The 24,448-nt window shown below is 40.9% G+C and overlaps 1 protein-coding gene across 1 annotated transcript in view; it reads left to right on the forward strand.

Moving 5' to 3' along the window:
• The window catches only part of GARNL3 (GTPase activating Rap/RanGAP domain like 3), a gene marked incomplete at its 5' end in the record, with an annotated part of 730,206 nt that overhangs the window by 245,973 nt on the left and 459,785 nt on the right, over nt 1-24,448 (forward strand). The window contains one exon of the mRNA XM_053695928.1: nt 446-509. Within this exon, the coding sequence (XP_053551903.1) occupies nt 446-509 (64 nt within the window). The remainder of the gene's footprint in view (nt 1-445; nt 510-24,448) is intronic.

Below are 24,448 nucleotides of genomic sequence, written 5' to 3' on the forward strand. Positions count from 1 at the left end.
GTGTATACATAAATACATATACATATATGTACATACATACATAGTAACACACATATGTAATATATACATACATACATATATACATACATATGTATGTACATACACACATACAGACATAGGTGTATACATATATACATATACACATATGTACATACACACATAGGTGTATACATAAATACATATACACATATGTACATACATAGTAACACACATATGTTATATATACTTACATATTTACATACACACATAGGTGTATACATAAATACATATACACATACATACATACATTCACAGTGCCATATTCAGTATCTTCCTCAGCATTTAGTAAGAAAAAAGATATTAAGAGCATTTTCCAGTCACACTCTTGATGTAAACTGTGCCTTATGGCTGCTGCCTTTTCTGCTCACTAGCAGCAACCTCAGTAAACACGTCATTTCTGTTTCAGTGCCATGAATCTTGACAGATTTGAAAAGAGCCCCAGGGAAATCCTTAATCCAGAGATCCAAAAGGTAAGTGTCCGCTTTTTTCATATCTAGTAACTGTGAGGTGAGCAGGCAGAAGCCTTTTACAGTATATTCCCTGCACATAGCTGTACTGTATCAGGTATGTTAATATCACGTGTCTTGTTTAGAGGCAATAAATCTCTTTATGTCATTGTAATGGTTAACTGAACAAATAAATCTATTAAATATAAGAAATAACAGACACAGTGCAGGGAGTCATCTTACTGGATGATATGTGCCAGGCCTTTTTGTAAATACAAACACATAAACCTCTATTAAGAAATAAGGCAGCATGCTTCAGCGTTTCCAAATTGTGCTATTGCTTGCAAGGGCTTCATTATCTAAAGTCATCTCTACTGGTCTAGAGAAGAACCCGGTGCTGAGCCAATAAGTAGCAGGTTATATGCGCAGCCAGCAATCATCAGCATGGGAACTCAGATGCTGCTGCAAAGCTCACTATGTTTAACACCTGTGTGATGTATATAGTTATTTACTAGCATATGTGTGATGTATATAGTTATGTGTGATGTATATAGTTATGTACTAGCATATGTGTGATGTATATAGTTATGTGTGATGTATATAGTTATTTACTAGCATATGTGTGATGTATATAGTTATGTGTGATGTATATAGTTATTTACTAGCATATGTGTGATGTATATAGTTATGTGTGATGTATATAGTTATTTACTAGCATATGTGTGATGTATATAGTTATGTGTGATGTATATAGTTATGTACTAGCATATGTGTGATGTATATAGTTATGTGTGATGTATATAGTTATTTACTAGCATATGTGTGATGTATATAGTTATGTGTGATGTATATAGTTATTTACTAGCATATGTGTGATGTATATAGTTATGTGTGATGTATATAGTTATTTACTAGCATATGTGTGATGTATATAGTTATGTGTGATGTATATAGTTATGTACTAGCATATGTGTGATGTATATAGTTATGTGTGATGTATATAGTTATTTACTAGCATATGTGTGATGTATATAGTTATGTGTGATGTATATAGTTATGTGTGATGTATATAGTTATTTACTAGCATATGTGTGATGTATATAGTTATGTACTAGCATATGTGTGATGTATATAGTTATGTACTAGCATATGTGTGATGTATATAGTTATGTACTAGCATATGTGTGATGTATATAGTTATGTGTGATGTATATAGTTATGTACTAGCATATGTGTGATGTATATAGTTATTTACTAGCATATGTGTGATGTATATAGTTATGTGTGATGTATATAGTTATTTACTAGCATATGTGTGATGTATATAGTTATGTGTGATGTATATAGTTATTTACTAGCATATGTGTGATGTATATAGTTATGTACTAGCATATGAGTGATGTATATAGTTATGTACTAGCATATGTGTGATGTATATAGTTATGTACTAGCATAAGTGTGATGTATATAGTTATGTACTAGCATATGTGTGATGTATATAGTTATTTACTAGCAGATGTGTGATGTATATAGTTATTTACTAGCATATGTGTGATGTATATAGTTATTTACTAGCATATGTGTGATGTATATAGTTATGTACTAGCAGATGTGTGATGTATATAGTTATGTACTAGCAGATGTGTGATGTATATAGTTATGTACTAGCATATGTGTGATGTATATAGTTATGTACTAGCATATGTGTGATGTATATAGTTATGTGTGATGTATATCGTTATGTACTAGCATATGTGTGATGTATATAGTTATGTACTAGCATATGTGTGATGTATATAGTTATGTACTAGCAGATGTGTGATGTATATAGTTATGTACTAGCATATGTGTGATGTATATAGTTATTTACTAGCATATGTCTTAGGTATATAGTTATGTACTAGCATATGTGTGATGTATATAGTTATGTACTAGCATATGTGTGATGTATATAGTTATGTACTAGCATATGTGTGATGTATATAGTTATGTACTAGCATATGTGTGATGTATATAGTTATGTACTAGCATATGTGTGATGTATATAGTTATGTACTAGCATATGTGTGATGTATATAGTTATGTGTGATGTATATAGTTATGTACTAGCAGATGCGTGATGTATATAGTGATGTACTAGCAGATGTGTGATGTATATAGTTATGTACTAGCATATGTGTGATGTATATAGTTATGTACTAGCATATGTGTGATGTATATAGTTATGTGTGATGTATATATTTATGTACTAGCATATGTGTGATGTATATAGTTATGTACTAGCATATGTGTGATGTATATAGTTATGTACTAGCATATGTGTGATGTATATAGTTATGTACTAGCATATGTGTGATGTATATAGTTATGTGTGATGTATATATTTATGTACTAGCATATGTGTGATGTATATAGTTATGTACTAGCATATGTGTGATGTATATAGTGATGTACTAGCAGATGTGTGATGTATATAGTTATGTACTAGCATATGTGTGATGTATATAGTTATGTGTGATGTATATAGTTATGTACTAGCAGATGTGTGATGTATATAGTGATGTACTAGCAGATGTGTGATGTATATAGTTATGTGTGATGTATATAGTTATGTACTAGCATATGTGTGATGTATATAGTTATGTACTAGCAGATGTGTGATGTATATAGTTATGTACTAGCAGATGTGTGATGTATATAGTTATGTACTAGCATATGTGTGATGTATATAGTTATGTACTAGCATATGTGTGATGTATATAGTTATGTACTAGCATATGTGTGATGTATATAGTTATTTACTAGCATATGTGTGATGTATATAGTTATGTACTAGCATATGTGTGATGTATATAGTTATGTACTAGCATATGTGTGATGTATATAGTTATGTACTAGCATATGTGTGATGTATATAGTTATGTGTGATGTATATAGTTATGTACTAGCATATGTGTGATGTATATAGTTATTTACTAGCATATGTGTGATGTATATAGTTATGTGTGATGTATATAGTTATGTACTAGCATATGTGTGATGTATATAGTTATGTACTAGCATATGTGTGATGTATATAGTTATTTACTAGCATATGTGTGATGTATATAGTTATGTACTAGCATATGTGTGATGTATATAGTTATGTACTAGCATATGTGTGATGTATATAGTTATGTACTAGCATATGTGTGATGTATATAGTTATGTGTGATGTATATAGTTATGTACTAGCATATGTGTGATGTATATAGTTATTTACTAGCATATGTGTGATGTATATAGTTATGTGTGATGTATATAGTTATGTACTAGCATATGTGTGATGTATATAGTTATGTACTAGCATATGTGTGATGTATATAGTTATGTACTAGCATATGTGTGATGTATATAGTTATGTACTAGCATATGTGTGATGTATATAGTTATGTACTAGCATATGTGTGATGTATATAGTTATGTACTAGCATATGTGTGATGTATATAGTTATGTACTAGCATATGTGTGATGTATATAGTTATGTACTAGCATATGTGTGATGTATATAGTTATGTACTAGCATATGAGTGATGTATATAGTTATGTACTAGCATATGTGTGATGTATATAGTTATGTACTAGCATATGTGTGATGTATATAGTTATGTGTGATGTATATAGTTATGTACTAGCATATGTGTGATGTATATAGTTATTTACTAGCATATGTGTGATGTATATAGTTATGTGTGATGTATATAGTTATGTACTAGCATATGTGTGATGCATATAGTTATGTACTAGCATATGTGTGATGTATATAGTTATGTACTAGCATATGTGTGATGTATATAGTTATGTGTGATGTATATAGTTATTTACTAGCATATGTGTGATGTATATAGTTATGTACTAGCATATGTGTGAAGTATATAGTTATGTACTAGCATATGTGTGATGTATATAGTTATGTACTAGCATATGTGTGATGTACATAGTTATGTACTAGCATATGTGTGATGTATATAGTTATGTACTAGCATATGTGTGATGTATATAGTTATGTACTAGCATATGTGTGATGTATATAGTTATGTACTAGCATATGTGTGATGTATATAGTTATGTACTAGCATATGTGTGATGTATATAGTTATTTACTAGCTTATGTGTGATGTATATAGTTATGTACTAGCATATGTGTGATGTATATAGTTATTTACTAGCATATGTGTGATGTATATAGTTATGTACTAGCATATGTGTGATGTATATAGTTATGTACTAGCATATGTGTGATGTATATAGTTATGTGTGATGTATATAGTTATTTACTAGCATATGTGTGATGTATATAGTTATGTACTAGCATATGTGTGATGTATATAGTTATGTGCTAGCATATGAGTGATGTTTATAGTTATTTACTAGCATATGTGTGATGTATATAGTTATGTACTAGCAGATGTGTGATGTATATAGTTATGTACTAGCATATGTGTGATGTATATAGTTATGTAGTAGCATATGTGTGATGTATATAGTTATGTACTAGCATATGTGTGATGTATATAGTTATGTACTAGCAGATGTGTGATGTATATAGTTATGTACTAGCAGATGTGTGATGTATATAGTTATTTACTAGCATATGTGTGATGTATATAGTTATGTACTAGCATATGTGTTATGTATATAGTGATGTACTAGCAGATGTGTGATGTATATAGTTATTTACTAGCATATGTGTGATGTATATAGTTATTTACTAGCATATGTGTGATGTATATAGTTATGTACTAGCAGATGTGTGATGTATATAGTTATGTACTAGCATATGTGTGATGTATATAGTTATGTACTAGCATATGTGTGATGTATATAGTTATGTACTAGCATATGTGTGATGTATATAGTGATGTACTAGCAGATGTGTGATGTATATAGTTATGTACTAGCATATGTGTGATGTATATAGTTATGTACTAGCATATGTGTGATGTATATAGTTATTTACTAGCATATGTGTGATGTATATAGTTATTTACTAGCATATGTGTGATGTATATAGTTATTTACTAGCAGATGTGTGATGTATATAGTTATTTACTAGAATATGTGTGATGTATATAGTTATGTACTAGCATATTTGTGATGTATATAGTTATTTACTAGCATATGTGTGATGTATATAGTTATTTACTAGCATATGTGTGATGTATATAGTTATGTACTAGCATATGTGTGATGTATATAGTTATGTACTAGCATATGTGTGATGTATATAGTTATTTACTAGCATATGTGTGATGTATATAGTGATGTACTAGCAGATGTGTGATGTATATAGTTAAGTACTAGCATATGTGTGATGTATATAGTTATTTACTAGCATATGTGTGATGTATATAGTTATGTACTAGCATATGTGTGATGTATATAGTTATGTACTAGCATATGTGTGATGTATATAGTTATGTACTAGCATATGTGTGATGTATATAGTTATGTACTAGCATATGTGTTAGGTATATAGTTATGTACTAGCATATGTGTGATGTATATAGTTATGTACTAGCATATGTGTGATGTATATAGTTATGTACTAGCATATGTGTGATGTATATAGTTATGTACTAGCATATGTGTGATGTATATAGTTATGTACTAGCATATGTGTGATGTATATAGTTATGTACTAGCATATGTGTGATGTATATAGTTATGTACTAGCATATGTGTGATGTATATAGTTATTTACTAGCATATGTGTGATGTATATAGTTATTTACTAGCATATGTGTGATGTATATAGTTATGTACTAGCATATGTGTGATGTATATAGTTATGTACTAGCACCTATGCATATGTGTGATGTATATAGTTATGTACTAGCATATGTGTGATGTATATAGTTATGTACTAGCATATGTGTGATGTATATAGTTATGTACTAGCATATGTGTTAGGTATATAGTTATGTACTAGCATATGTGTGATGTATACAGTTATTTACTAGCATATGTGTGATGTATATAGTTATGTACTAGCATATGTGTGATGTATATAGTTATGTACTAGCACCTATGCATATGTGTGATATATATAGTTATGTACTAGCATATGTGTGATGTATATAGTTATGTACTAGCATATGTGTGATGTATATAGTTATGTACTAGCATTTGTGTGATGTATATAGTTATGTACTAGCATATGTGTGATGTATATAGTTATTTACTAGCATATGTGTGATGTATATAGTTATTTACTAGCATATGTGTGATGTATATAGTTATGTACTAGCATATGTGTGATGTATATAGTTATGTACTAGCATTTGTGTGATGTATATAGTTATGTACTAGCATATGTGTGATGTATATAGTTATGTACTAGCATTTGTGTGATGTATATAGTTATGTACTAGCATATGTGTGATGTATATAGTTATTTACTAGCATATGTGTGATGTATATAGTTGTGTACTAGCATATGTGTGATGTATATAGTTATGTACTAGCATATGTGTGATGTATATAGTTATGTACTAGCATATGTGTGATGTATATTTATTACATAGTGTTATTATGTGTGTAACTGTACTATGTAATGTATATTTATTAGACAGTGTTATTATGTGTGTACCTGTACTGTGTAATATATATTTATTAGACAGTGTTATTATGAGTGTAACTGTACTGTGTAATGTATATTTATTAGATAGTGTTCTTATGTGTGTAACTGTACTGTGTAATGCATATTTATTAGATTGTGTTATTATGTGCATAACTGTACTGTGTAATGTATATTTATTAGACAGTGTTATTATGTGTGTAACTGTACTATGTAATGTATATTTATTAAACTGTGTTAATATGTGTGTAACTGTACTGTGTAATTTATATTTATTAGACAGTGTTAATATGAGTGTAACTGTACCGTGTAATGTATATTTATTAGATGGTGTTATGAGTGTAATTGTACTCTGTAATGTATATTTATTAGACAGGGTTATTAGGAGTGTTACTGTACTGTGTAATGTATTTTTATTAGACAGGGTTATTATGTGGGTAACTGTACTGTGTAATGTATTTTTATTAGACAGGGTTATGAGTGTAACTGTACTGTGTAATGTATTTTTATTAGACCGGGTTATTATGAGTGTAACTGTACTGTGTAATGTATATGTATTAGACAGCATTAGTATGTGTGTAACTGTACTGTGTAATGTATATTTATTAGATAGTATTATTATGTGTGTAACTGTACTGTGTAATGCATATTTATTAGACAGTGTTATTATGTGTGTAAATGTTCTGTGTAATGTATATTTATTAGATTATGTTATTATGTGTGTAACTGTACTGTGTAATGTATATTCATTAGATAGTGTTATTATGTGTGTAATTGTACTGTGTAATGTATATTTATTAGATAGTGTTATTATGTGTGTAACGGTACTGTGTAATGTATATTTATTAGACAGTGTTATTATGTGCATAACTGTACTGTGTAATGTATATTTATTAGATAGTGTTAATATGAGTGTAACTGTACTGTGTAATGTATATTTATTAGACAGTGTTAATATATGTGTAACTGTACTGTGTAATGTATATTTATTAGACAGTGTTATTATGAGTGTAACTGTACTATGTAATGCATATTTATAAGTTGGTGTTATTATGAGTGTAACTGTACTGTGTAATGTATATTTATTAGATAGTGTTATTATGAGTGTAACTGTACTGTGTAATGTATATTTATTAGATAGTGTTATTATGTGTGTAACTGTACTGTGTAATGTATATTTATTAGATGGTGTTATTATGTGTGTAACTGTACTGTGTAATGTATATTTATTAGACAGTGTTATTATGAGTGTAACTGTACTATGTAATGTATATTTTATATTTATTAGACAGTGTTAATATGAGTGTAACTGTACTGTGTAATGTATATTTATTAGGGTTATTATGAGTGTAACTGTACTGTGTAATGTATATTTATTAGGGTTATTATGAGTGTAACTGTACTATGTAATGTATATTTTATATTTATTAGACAGTGTTAATATGAGTGTAACTGTACTGTGTAATGTATATTTATTAAGGTTATTATAAGTGTAACTGTACTGTGTAATGTATATTTATTAGGGTTATTATGAGTGTAACTGTACTATGTAATGTATATTTTATATTTATTAGACAGTGTTAATATGAGTGTAACTGTACTGTGTAATGTATATTTATTAGACAGTGTTATTATGTGTGTAACTGTACTGTGTAATGTATTGTTATTAGATAGTGTTATTATGTGTGTAACTGTACTGTGTAATGTGTATTTATTAGCTAGTGTTATTATGTGTGTAACTGTACTGTGTGTAATGTATATTTTATATTTATTAGACAGTGTTAATATGAGTGTAACTGTACTGTGTAATGTATATTTATTAGGGTTATTATGAGTGTAACTGTACTATGTAATGTATATTTTATATTTATTAGACAGTGTTAATATGAGTGTAACTGTACTGTGTAATGTATATTTATTAGACAGTGTTATTATGTGCATAACTGTACTGTGTAATGTATATTTATTAGACAGTGTTATGTGTGTAACTGTACGGTGTAATGTATATTTATTAGACAGTGTTATTATGTGTGTAATTGTACTGTGTAATGTATATTTATTAGACAGTGTTATTATGAGTGTAACTGTACTATGTAATGTATATTTATTAGATAGTGTTATTATGTGTGTAACTGTACTGTGTAATGTATATTTATTAGACAGTGTTATTATGTGCATAACTGTACTGTGTAATCTATATTTATTAGATAGTGTTATTATGTGTGTAACTGTACGGTGTAATGTATATTTATTAGACAGTGTTATTATGTGTGTAACTGTACGGTGTAATGTATATTTATTAGACAGTGTTATTAAGTGTGTAATTTTACTGTGTAATGTATATTTATTAGACAGTGTTATTATGAGTGTAACTGTACTATGTAATGTATATTTTATATTTATTAGACAGTGTTATTATGAGTGTAACTGTACTATGTAATGTATATTTTATATTTATTATACAGTGTTATTATGAGTGTAACTGTACTGTGTAATGTATATTTATTAGACAGTGGTATTATGTGTGTAGCTGTACTGTGTAATGTATATTTATTAGACAGTGTTATTATGAGTGTAACTGTACTGTGTAATGTATATTTATTAGACAGTGTTATGTGTGTAACTGTACTGTGTAATGTATATTTATTAGATGGTGTTATTATGAGTGTAACTGTACTATGTAATGTATATTTATTAGACAGTGTTATTATGTGTGTAACTGTACTGAGTAATGTATATTTATTAGATAGTGTTATTATGTGTGTAACTGTACTGTGTAATGTATATTTATTAGATAGTGTTATTATGTGTGTAACTGTACTGTGTAATGTATATTTATTAGATAGTGTTATTATAAGTGTAACTGTAGTGTGTAATGTATATTTATTAGACAGTGTTAATATGAGTGTAACTGTACTGTGTAATGTATATTTATTAGACAGTGTTATTATGTGCATAACTGTACTGTGTAATGTATATTTATTAGACAGTGTTATTATGTGCATAACTGTACTGTGTAATGTATATTTATTATGGTTATTATGAGTGTAACTGTACTTTGTAATGTATATTTATTAGGGTTATTATGAGTGTAACTGTACTGTGTAATGTATATTTATTAGATAGTGTTATTATGTGTGTAACTGTACTGTGTAATGTATATTTATTAGACAGTGTTAATATGAGTGTAACTGTACTGTGTAATGTATATTTATTAGGGTTATTATGATTGTAACTGTACTGTGTAATGTATATTTATTAGACAGTGTTAATATGTGTGTAACTGTACTGTGTAATGTATATTTATTAGGGTTATTATGTGTGTAACTATACTGTGTAATGTATATTTATTACGGTTAATATGAGTGTAACTGTACTGTGTAATGTATTTTTAGGTGTTTTGTGACACTTCTTTTTGTTTTGTGAAACAATTAACCACAGCTCTAAGGATACAGTAATCATTCTAGTGGAATTCGCAATTGCACTAAAGTGGTCATGTTTACTTTCAGCTTGTATTACGAGTATAACTAAAAAACAGAGACAAAGTATCAGCGCTACTGTAAAAGGAAATATAAATGTATAAAATAAATGTATTTACAAAATATTAGCAATAAGTATATTAACAAATATAGTAATCTTATTAGTATAATCAAGACATGTAGTATAGGCACACAAAGTGCTTTTTTAGATGTGCCCTATACTGACTGTAAAAGTCATTTGAACTGTTGGTTAAGAGCTCCATAAACAAAGACAAGAACCATACATAGAAAAGTGTATGAAAGTCTGTAGTGAAAGTAATAAAAAGGCAAAAACACCTAAATAAAACACACTGACAAAGGAATAATAATATCAGTCTTTGAGAGGTATTCCTTGTTAAGGTAATCTCACCAGTTAGGTATCTGAAGGTAAAACGTTTACACGGTTAATTAATTGTCCTCTTTAGTCCTCACCAAACAAAATGGTGTATGCAGCTAAAAGGGTTTATCATCAAATGTCCCTTAAGAGAAGGCAAACGCTGGAAAACAAGAGAAGAAGAGCGCAACTGGACTCAAGTGAAAAGAGGTTTTATTAATACACGTTAAAAAAATAAAATAGGTATTCTGCGTACCAGATGCACAGAGTATGTAAGCATGTCAGGCAGTACTGTCTTTAAGAACCAAGCATATTACTGCTCCAGAAACGCATTTATCCACTGCGGGGTAGTGCTCTCAGTCCCAGCTGGTTCCCCTGTGTAGTATAAGGCTTGTCGGCTGCTTGTCTTGATGGAATACCGGTTCCGGTATAAACAGGAAGTCCTTGACTGCGTATCTGACCGCACGTACAGCGTGTCACCTGTTGCAGCTGTTAGTGAAATCCTTGACGGCCGTTTCGTTCCCCAACGTGGGAACTTTCTCAAGAGGTTACTGATGTCTTGGTACAGAGTCTCCTCCTTAAATGCCCCATAGTTAGCTTTCATTGGCTTATCATGTGCATTTGAAATCTTGCAAATTATGACAAAGTCCTTATTATTTACGGACATATACAATGTTAAAATATACATTAAAAATTACATAATAAATACATAAACAAACCATTAGCATTTGTTCATCTACATACTTGGTAATACATATAAAAATTGCAATAGATACAATAAATACAATCAATGCAATATAACATTTAAAAGAATTTTTAAAAACGGACTATTTTCTAAAAAAACAGAATAATTTTTCCAGAATTGATCTAACTAATTCATTTATTTATTCTAAACATACATATAATAGAAAAAAAAAAAAAAATAGAAAATAATATATTTATCTTACTGTGTCTAGGGTATACCTTAGTAGACCGATTATGTACACTGACTTGTAAAGGCTTTATGTCATATTTGGAAATAGCTGGAATGTTTATACAGTATCTGGGGAGAGATAATACGTATTTAAATTATTATTAATAATAAAAAAAAGAAAGAAAAATGAAAGAAGAAAAAATAATAATAATTTCTGAAGAGTGGCTAAGTCTACTTATATACAACATACCAGGATATCGGTATAATAAATTAATGTGAAGACATATATATTATTATTACTTTCACAGGCAAAATTTCAGATCAACAAATTGAATTTTTGGACTTAATTCTCTTCTCAGAAGATGATAAAATAAAGGTAACCAACTATAAGAAACCAACGGATACTAATAGTTTCCTGAAAGCAGATAGTGGTCACTTACAAACTTGGAAACAAAATATAACTTATGGACAGTTCCAAAGGTTGATGAGAAATTGTTCTAACCTAGTGGACTATAGAAAGGAAGCTAAAATATTAACTGAAAAATGTATACAGAAAGGTTATTCGGAAAAATTGGTGACTAGTGCAAATGAGAGAGTACTAAAGATGAATAGGAAAGACCTTATAGAATATAAAAAGAAAAATAGGAATGAAGTGAATAATACTAATGTAAATTTTGAACATCAGAAAAAATCCAACATTAGATTTATAACCACCTATAATGAAAATTATAAAGACATCCAAAATATCTTAACCAAACACTGGGAAATTTTATTAAAAGATCCAATATTAGGCACACATATAGGCCAAAAACCACAGTTTGTTTACAAAAGAAATAACAACCTAAAAAATATTGTAGCCCCCAGTAAATTAAGAAAACACCATTCCAAAAATAATAGTAAAAATATGTGGCTAACATCAAAAAAGGGTTAATTAAATGTAGGAAGAAAGATTGTAGTACTTGCCCATATGTTAATAGTGAGGATACATTCTACAATTATGATAAATCCCAATCCTATAAATGTAAGACTAACTGCACGTGTGATAGTACATACGTAGTATACCAAATTACATGCAAATGTGGGAAAATCTATATTGGCAGAACGAAACGCAAACTAAAATATAGGATATCTGAACACATTAGAAATATTGAAAATTCATTCGAAAATCATAGCGTTTTAGAACAATTTAGGGCAATCCATAATAGCAATCCAACAGGTCTCACAATTAAAGTACTAGAATGGATTCCACCTAATAAATTAGACCCTAATAGATTATTAAAACTCAGAAGAAGGGGAAACCTTGTGGATTTATACCCTCAAAAGTCTACCTCCAGAGGGTCTAAACATAGACCTTGATATTCAGGCATTTTTAATCTAACATTTGGTGTTAACTTTCAACATCCAATCATAGGAGTTTAGGTATATATATATATATATATATATATATATATATATATATATATATGTATTCACATTAATTTATACCGATATCCTGGTATGTTGTATATAAGTAGACTTAGCCACTCTTCAGAAATTATTATTATTTTTTCTTCTTTCTTTTTTCTTTCTTTTTTTTTAATTATTAATAATAATTTAAATATGTATTATCTCTCCCCAGATACTGTATAAACATTCCAGCTATTTCCAAATATGACATACAGCCTTTACAAGTCAGTGTACATAATCGGTCTACTAAGGTATAGCCTAGACACAGTAAGATACATATATATTCTAATCTTTTTATTTTTCTATTATATGTATGTTTAGAATAAATAAATTAATTAGTTAGATCAATTCTGGAAAAAATATTCAGTTTTTTTTAGAAAATAGTCTGTTTTTAAAAAATTCATTTAAATGTTATATTGCATTGATTGTATTTATTGTATCTATTGCAATTTTTAAAACCTCTTATCACTCGTGCATAACTGTTAGCGCTCTGGTCGTAATCTGGCCCATAATTATTTTATCTGTGTATTGGGCTCTTGTTACAATAAAAGAGAATTGTCAGAGAAGCATGTCCTATAGCTTTTTATAGCTGACTTCAGTGCGTTACTTAAGACATAACCCCCTTCTCTGTTTATATGCACTCATACTGTCACATCACCCACTGGGCCTCACACTCACACTGTCACATCACCCACTGGGCCTCACACTCACACTGTCACATTACCCACTGGGCCTCACACTCACACTGTCACAGCACCCACTGGGCCTCCCACTCACACTGTCACATCACCCACTGGGCCTCACACTCACACTGTCACATCACCCACTGGGCCTCACACTCACACTGTCACATTACCCACTGGGCCTCACACTCACACTGTCACAGCACCCAATGTGCCTCACACTCACACTGTCACATCACCCACTGGGCCTCACACTCACACTGTCACAGCACCCAATGTACTCACACTCACACTGTCACATCACCCACTGGGCCTCACACTCACACTGTCACAGCACCCACTGGGCCTCCCACTCACACTGTCACATCACCCACTGGGCCTCCCACTCACACTGTCACAGCACCCACTGGGCCTCACACTCACACTGTAACATCACCCACTGGGCCTCACACTCACACTGTCACATCACACACTGGGCCTCACACTCACACTGTCACATCACCCACTGGGCCTCACACTCACACTGTCACATCACCCACTGGGCCTCACACTCACACTGTCACATCACCCACTGGGCCTCACACTCACACTGTCACAGCACCCACTGGGCCTCACACTCACACTGTCACATCACCCACTGGGCCTCACACTCACACTGTCACATCACCCACTGGGCCTCACACTCACACTGTCACATCACCCACTGGGCCTCACACTCACACTGTCACAGCACCCACTGGGCCTCACACTCACACTGTCACATCACCCAATGTGCCTCACACTCACACTGTCACATCACCCACTGGGCCTCACACTCATACTGCCACATCACCCAATGTGCCTCACACTCACACTGTCACATCACCCACTGGGCCTCACACTCACACTGTCACATCACCCACTGGGCCTCACACTCACACTGTCACAGCACCCAATGTGCCTCACACTCACACTGTCACATCACCCACTGGGCCTCACACTCACACTGTCACATCACCCACTGGGCCTCACACTCACACTGTCACAGCACCCACTGGGCCTCACACTCACACTGTCACATCACCCACTGGGCCTCACACTCACACTGTCACAGCACCCAATGTGCCTCACACTCACACTGTCACATCACCCACTGGGCCTCACACTCATACTGTCACATCACCCACTGGGCCTCACACTCACACTGTCACAGCACCCAATGTGCCTCACACTCACACTGTCACATCACCCACTAGGCCTCACACTCATACTGTCACATCACCCAATGTGCCTCACACTCACACTGTCACATCACCCACTGGGCCTCACACTCACACTGTCACAGCACCCAATGTGCCTCACACTCATACTGTCACATCACCCAATGTGCCTCACACTCACACTGTCACATCACCCACTGGGCCTCACACTCATACTGTCACATCACCCACTGGGCCTCACACTCACACTGTCACAGCACCCACTGGGCCTCACACTCATACTGTCACATCACCCACTGGGCCTCACACTCACACTGTCACATCACCCACTGGGCCTCACACTCATACTGTCACATCACCCACTGGGCCTCACACTCACACTGTCACATCACCCACTGGGCCTCACACTCACACTGTCACATCACCCACTGGGCCTCACACTCACACTGTCACATCACCCAATGTGCCTCACACTCACACTGTCACATCACCCACTGGGCCTCACACTCACACTGTCACAGCACCCACTGGGCCTCACACTCACACTGTCACAGCACCCAATGTGCCTCACACTCACACTGTCACAGCACCCAATGTGCCTCACACTCACACTGTCACATCACCCACTGGGCCTCACACTCACACTGTCACAGCACCCACTGTGCCTCCCACTCACACTGTCACATCACCCACTGGGCCTCACACTCACACTGTCACATCACCCACTGGGCCTCACACTCACACTGTCACATCACCCAATGTGCCTCACACTCACACTGTCACATCACCCACTGGGCCTCACACTCACACTGTCACATCACCCACTGGGCCTCACATCACACTCACACTGTCACATTACCCACTGGGCCTCACACTCACACTGTCACAGCACCCAATGTGCCTCACACTCACACTGTCACATCACCCACTGGGCCTCACACTCACACTGTCACAGCACCCAATGTGCCTCACACTCACACTGTCACATCACCCACTGGGCCTCACACTCACACTGTCACAGCACCCACTGGGCCTCCCACTCACACTGTCACATCACCCACTGGGCCTCCCACTCACACTGTCACAGCACCCACTGGGCCTCACACTCACACTGTCACATCACCCACTGGGCCTCACACTCACACTGTCACATCACCCACTGGGCCTCACACTCACACTGTCACATCACCCACTGGGCCTCACACTCACACTGTCACATCACCCACTGGGCCTCACACTCACACTGTCACATCACCCACTGGGCCTCACACTCACACTGTCACAGCACCCACTGGGCCTCACACTCACACTGTCACATCACCCACTGGGCCTCACACTCACACTGTCACATCACCCACTGGGCCTCACACTCACACTGTCACAGCACCCACTGGGTCTCACACTCACACTGTCACATCACCCAATGTGCCTCACACTCACACTGTCACATCACCCACTGGGCCTCACACTCATACTGTCACATCACCCAATGTGCCTCACACTCACACTGTCACATCACCCACTGGGCCTCACACTCACACTGTCACATCACCCACTGGGCCTCACACTCACACTGTCACAGCACCCAATGTGCCTCACACTCACACTGTCACATCACCCACTGGGCCTCACACTCACACTGTCACATCACCCACTGGGCCTCACACTCACACTGCCACAGCACCCACTGGGCCTCACACTCACACTGTCACATCACCCACTGGGCCTCACACTCACACTGTCACAGCACCCAATGTGCCTCACACTCACACTGTCACATCACCCACTGGGCCTCACACTCATACTGTCACATCACCCACTGGGCCTCACACTCACACTGTCACAGCACCCAATGTGCCTCACACTCACACTGTCACATCACCCACTAGGCCTCACACTCATACTGTCACATCACCCAATGTGCCTCACACTCACACTGTCACATCACCCACTGGGCCTCACACTCACACTGTCACAGCACCCAATGTGCCTCACACTCATACTGTCACATCACCCAATGTGCCTCACACTCACACTGTCACATCACCCACTGGGCCTCACACTCATACTGTCACATCACCCACTGGGCCTCACACTCACACTGTCACAGCACCCACTGGGCCTCACACTCATACTGTCACATCACCCACTGGGCCTCACACTCACACTGTCACATCACCCACTGGGCCTCACACTCATACTGTCACATCACCCACTGGGCCTCACACTCACACTGTCACATCACCCACTGGGCCTCACACTCACACTGTCACATCACCCACTGGGCCTCACACTCACACTGTCACATCACCCAATGTGCCTCACACTCACACTGTCACATCACCCACTGGGCCTCACACTCACACTGTCACAGCACCCACTGGGCCTCACACTCACACTGTCACAGCACCCAATGTGCCTCACACTCACACTGTCACAGCACCCAATGTGCCTCACACTCACACTGTCACATCACCCACTGGGCCTCACACTCACACTGTCACAGCACCCACTGTGCCTCCCACTCACACTGTCACATCACCCACTGGGCCTCACACTCACACTGTCACATCACCCACTGGGCCTCACACTCACACTGTCACATCACCCAATGTGCCTCACACTCACACTGTCACATCACCCACTGGGCCTCACACTCACACTGTCACATCACCCACTGGGCCTCACACTCACACTGTCACATTACCCACTGGGCTTCACACTCACACTGTCACAGCACCCAATGTGCCTCACACTCACACTGTCACATCACCCACTGGGCCTCACACTCACACTGTCACAGCACCCAATGTGCCTCACACTCACACTGTCACATCACCCACTGGGCCCCACACTCACACTGTCACAGCACCCACTGGGCCTCCCACTCACACTGTCACATCACCCACTGGGCCTCCCACTCACACTGTCACAGCACCCACTGGGCCTCACACTCACACTGTCACATCACCCACTGGGCCTCACACTCACACTGTCACATCACCCACTGGGCCTCACACTCACACTGTCACATCACCCACTGGGCCTCACACTCACACTGTCACATCACCCACTGGGCCTCACACTCACACTGTCACATCACCCACTGGGCCTCACACTCACACTGTCACAGCACCCACTGGGCCTCACACTCACACTGTCACATCACCCACTGGGCCTCACACTCACACTGTCACATCACCCACTGGGCCTCACACTCACACTGTCACAGCACCCACTGGGTCTCACACTCACACTGTCACATCACCCAATGTGCCTCACACTCACACTGTCACATCACCCACTGGGCCTCACACTCATACTGTCACATCACCCAATGTGCCTCACACTCACACTGTCACATCACCCACTGGGCCTCACACTCACACTGTCACATCACCCACTGGGCCTCACACTCACACTGTCACAGCACCCAATGTGCCTCACACTCACACTGTCACATCACCCACTGGGCCTCACACTCACACTGTCACATCACCCACTGGGCCTCAAACTCACACTGTCACAGCACCCACTGGGCCTCACACTCACACTGTCACATCACCCACTGGGCCTCACACTCACACTGTCACAGCACCCAATGTGCCTCACACTCACACTGTCACATCACCCACTGGGCCTCACACTCATACTGTCACATCACCCACTGGGCCTCACACTCACACTGTCACAGCACCCAATGTGCCTCACACTCACACTGTCACATCACCCACTGGGCCTCACACTCATACTGTCACATCACCCAATGTGCCTCACACTCACACTGTCACATCACCCACTGGGCCTCACACTCACACTGTCACAGCACCCAATGTGCCTCACACTCATACTGTCACATCACCCAATGTGCCTCACACTCACACTGTCACATCACCCACTGGGCCTCACACTCATACTGTCACATCACCCACTCGGCCTCACACTCACACTGTCACAGCACCCACTGGGCCTCACACTCATACTGTCACATCACCCACTGGGCCTCACACTCACACTGTCACATCACCCACTGGGCCTCACACTCATACTGTCACATCACCCACTGGGCCTTACACTCACACTGTCACATCACCCACTGGGCCTCACACTCACACTGTCACATCACCCACTGGGCCTCACACTCACACTGTCACATCACCCAATGTGCCTCACACTCACACTGTCACATCACCCACTGGGCCTCACACTCACACTGTCACAGCACCCACTGGGCCTCACACTCACACTGTCACAGCACCCAATGTGCCTCACACTCACACTGTCACAGCACCCAATGTGCCTCACACTCACACTGTCACATCACCCACTGGGCCTCACACTCACACTGTCACAGCACCCACTGTGCCTCCCACTCACACTGTCACATCACCCACTGGGCCTCACACTCACACTGTCACATCACCCACTGGGCCTCACACTCACACTGTCACATCACCCAATGTGCCTCACACTCACACTGTCACATCACCCACTGGGCCTCACACTCACACTGTCACAGCACCCACTGGGCCTCACACTCACACTGTCACAGCACCCACTGGGCCTCACACTCACACTGTCACAGCACCCAATGTGCCTCACACTCACACTGTCACATCACCCACTGGGCCTCACACTCACACTGTCACATCACCCACTGGGCCTCACACTCACACTGTCACAGCACCCACTGGGCCTCACACTCACACTGTCACAGCACCCACTGGGCCTCACACTCACACTGTCACAGCACCCAATGTGCCTCACACTCACACTGTCACAGCACCCAATGTGCCTCACACTCACACTGTCACAGCACCCAATGTGCCTCACACTCACACTGTCACATCACCCACTGGGCCTCACACTCACACTGTCACAGCACCCACTGGGCCTCACACTCACACTGTCACAGCACCCACTGGGCCTCACACTCACACTGTCACATCACCCACTGGGCCTCACACTCATACTGTCACATCACCCACTGGGCCTCACACTCACACTGTCACATTACCCACTGGGCCTCACACTCACACTGTCACATCACCCACTGGGCCTCACACTCACACTGTCACAGCACCCACTGTGCCTCACACTCACACTGTCACAGCACCCAATGTGCCTCACACTCACACTGTCACATCACCCACTGGGCCTCACACTCACACTGTAACAGGACCCAATGTGCCTCCCACTCACACTGTCACAGCACCCACTGGGCCTCACACTCACACTGTCACATCACCCACTGGGCCTCACACTGTCACAGCACCCACTGTGCCTCACACTCACACTGTCACATCACCCACTGGGCCTCACACTCACACTGTCACAGCACCCACTGGGCCTCACACTCACACTGTCACATCACCCACTGGGCCTCACACTCACACTGTCACAGAACCCAATGTGCCTCACACTCACACTGTCACATCACCCACTGGGCCTCACACTCACACTGTCACAGCACCCACTGTGCCTCACACTCACACTGTCACATAACCCACTGGGCCTCACACTCACACTGTCACAGCACCCAATGTGCCTCACACTCACACTGTCACAGCACCCAATGTGCCTCACACTCACACTGTCACATCACCCACTGGGCCTCACACTCACACTGTCACAGCACCCAATGTGCCTCACACTCACACTGTCACAGCACCCACTGGGCCTCACACTCACACTGTCACAGCACCCACTGTGCCTCACACTCACACTGTCACATCACCCAATGTGCCTCACACTCACACTGTCACAGCACCCAATGTGCCTCACACTCACACTGTCACAGCACCCAATGTGCCTCACACTCACACTGTCACAGCACCCAATGTGCCTCACACTCACACTTTCACATCACCCACTGGGCTTCACACTCACACTGTCACATCACCCACTGGGCTTCACACTCACACTGTCACATCACCCACTGGGCCTCACACTCACACTGTCACAGCACCCAATGTGCCACACACTCACACTGTCACATTACCCACTGGGCCTCAGACTCACACTGTCACAGCACCCACTGGGCCTCACACTCACACTGTCACAGCACCCAATGTGCCTCACACTCACACTGTCCCAGCACCCAATGTGCCTCACACTCACACTGTCACAGCACCCACTGGGCCTCACACTCACACTGTCACATCACCCACTAGGCTTCACACTGTCACAGCACCCAATGTGCCTCACACTCACACTGTCACATTACCCACTGGGCCTCACACTCACACTGTCACAGCACCCAATGTGCCTCACACTCACACTGTCACATCACCCACTGGGCCTCACACTCACACTGTCACAGCACCCAATGTGCCTCACACTCACACTGTCACATCACCCACTGGGCCTCACACTCACACTTTCACATCACCCACTGGGCCTCACACTCACACTGTCACAGCACCCAATGTGCCTCACACTCACACTGTCACATCACCCACTGGGCCTCACACTCACACTGTCACAGCACCCAATGTGCCTCACACTCACACTGTCACAGCACCCACTGGGCCTCACACTCATACTGTCACAGCACCCACTGTGCCTCACACTCACACTGTCACATCACCCAATGTGCCTCACACTCACACTGTCACAGCACCCAATGTGCCTCACACTCACACTGTCACAGCACCCAATGTGCCTCACACTCACACTGTCACAGCACCCAATGTGCCTCACACTCACACTGTCACATCACCCACTGGGCTTCACACTCACACTGTCACATCACCCACTGGGCTTCACACTCACACTGTCACATCACCCACTGGGCCTCACACTCACACTGTCACAGCACCCAATGTGCCACACACTCACACTGTCACATTACCCACTGGGCCTCACACTCACACTGTCACAGCACCCACTGGGCCTCACACTCACACTGTCACAGCACCCAATGTGCCTCACACTCACACTGTCACAGCACCCAATGTGCCTCACACTCACACTGTCACAGCACCCACTGGGCCTCACACTCACACTGTCACATCACCCACTAGGCTTCACACTGTCACAGCACCCAATGTGCCTCACACTCACACTGTCACATTACCCACTGGGCCTCACACTCACACTGTCACAGCACCCAATGTGCCTCACACTCACACTGTCACATTACCCACTGGGCCTCACACTCACACTGTCACAGCACCCACTGGGCCAAACACTCACACTGTCACATCACCTACTGGACCTCACACTCACACTGTCACATCACCCACTGGGCCTCACACTCACACTGTCACAGCACCAACTGGGCCTCACACTCACACTGTCACAGCACCCAATGTGCCTCACACTCACACTGTCACATCACCCACTAGGCTTCACACTGTCACAGCACCCAATGTGCCTCCCACTCACACTGTCACAGCACCAACTGGGCCTCCCACTCACACTGTCACAGCACCCACTGGGCCTCCCACTCACACTGTCACAGCACCCACTGGGCCTCAAACTCTCACAGCACCCACTGGAACTCACACTGTCACATCACCCACTGGGCCTCACACTCTCACTGTCACAGTACCCACTGGGCCTCACACTCTCACTGTCACAGTACCCACTGGGCCTCCCACTCACACTGTCACAGCACCAACTGGGCCTCCCACTCACACTGTCACATCACCCACTGGGCCTCACACTCTCACTGTCACATCACCAACTGGGCCTCCCACTCACACTGTCACAGCACCCACTGGGCCTCCCACTCACACTGTCACAGCACCCAATGTGCCTCCCACTCACACTGTCACAGCACCAACTGGGCCTCCCACTCACACTGTCACAGCACCCACTGGGCCTCCCACTCACACTGTCACAGCACCCACTGGGCCTCAAACTCTCACAGCACCCACTGGAACTCACACTGTCACATCACCCACTGGGCCTCACACTCTCACTGTCACAGTACCCACTGGGCCTCACACTCTCACTGTCACAGTACCCACTGGCCCTCCCACTCACACTGTCACAGCACCAACTGGGCCTCCCACTCACACTCTCACAGCACCCACTGGGCCTCACACTCTCACAGCACCCACTGGGCCAAACACTCACACTGTCACATCACCTACTGGACCTCACACTCACACTGTCACATCACCCACTGGGCCTCACACTCACACTGTCACAGCACCCACTGGGCCTCCCACTCACACTGTCACAGCACCCACTGAGCCTCCCACTCACACTGTCACATCACCCACTGGGCCTCACACTCACACTGTCACATCACCCACTGTGCCTCACACTCACACTGTCACATCACCCACTGGGCCTCACAATGTCACATCACCCACTGGGCTTCATAATCATACTGTAACATCACCCACTGGGCCTCACACTCACACTGTTACAGCACCCAATGTGCCTCCCACTCACACTGTCACAGCACCCACTGGGCCTCCCACTCACACTGTCACAGCACCCACTGGGCCTCACACTCTCACAGCACCCACTAGGCCTCCCACTCACACTGTCACAGCACCCACTGGGCCTCCCACTCATACTGTCACATCACCTACTGGGCCTCACACTCATACTGTCACAGCACCCACTGGGCCTCCCACTCACACTGCCACAGCACCCACTGGGCCTCCCACTCACACTGTCAAAACACCCACTGGGCCTTCCACTCACACTGTCACAGCACCCACTGGGTCTCACACTGTCACAGTACCCACTGTGCCTCACACTCACACTGTAAAATCACCCACTGGGCCTCACACTGTCACATCACCCACTGGGTCTCACACTCACACTGTAACATCACCCACTGGGCCTCACACTCACACTGTCACAGCATTCACTGGACCTCACACTGTCACAGCACCCACTGGGCCTCCCACTCACACTGTCACAGCACCAACTGGGCCTCCCACTCACACTGTCACAGCACCCACTGGGCCTCACACTCACACTGTAACAGCACCCACTGGGCCTCACACTCACACTGTCACAGCACCCACTGGGCCTCACACTCACACTGTCATAGCACCCACTGGGCCTCCCACTGTCACAGCACCCACTGGGCCTGCCACTCACACTGTCACAGCACCCACTGGTCCTCCCACTCATAATTTCAGAGCACCCACTGGGCCTCTCACTCATACTGTCGCAGCATACACTGGGCCTCCCACTCACACTGTCACAGCACCCACTGGGCCTCCCACTCACACAGAACCCACTGGGCCTCCCATTCACACTGTCACAGTACCCACTG

This window comes from Bombina bombina, chromosome 12 (assembly GCF_027579735.1).
Source record: "Bombina bombina isolate aBomBom1 chromosome 12, aBomBom1.pri, whole genome shotgun sequence".
NCBI classification, from domain to species: domain Eukaryota; kingdom Metazoa; phylum Chordata; class Amphibia; order Anura; family Bombinatoridae; genus Bombina; species Bombina bombina.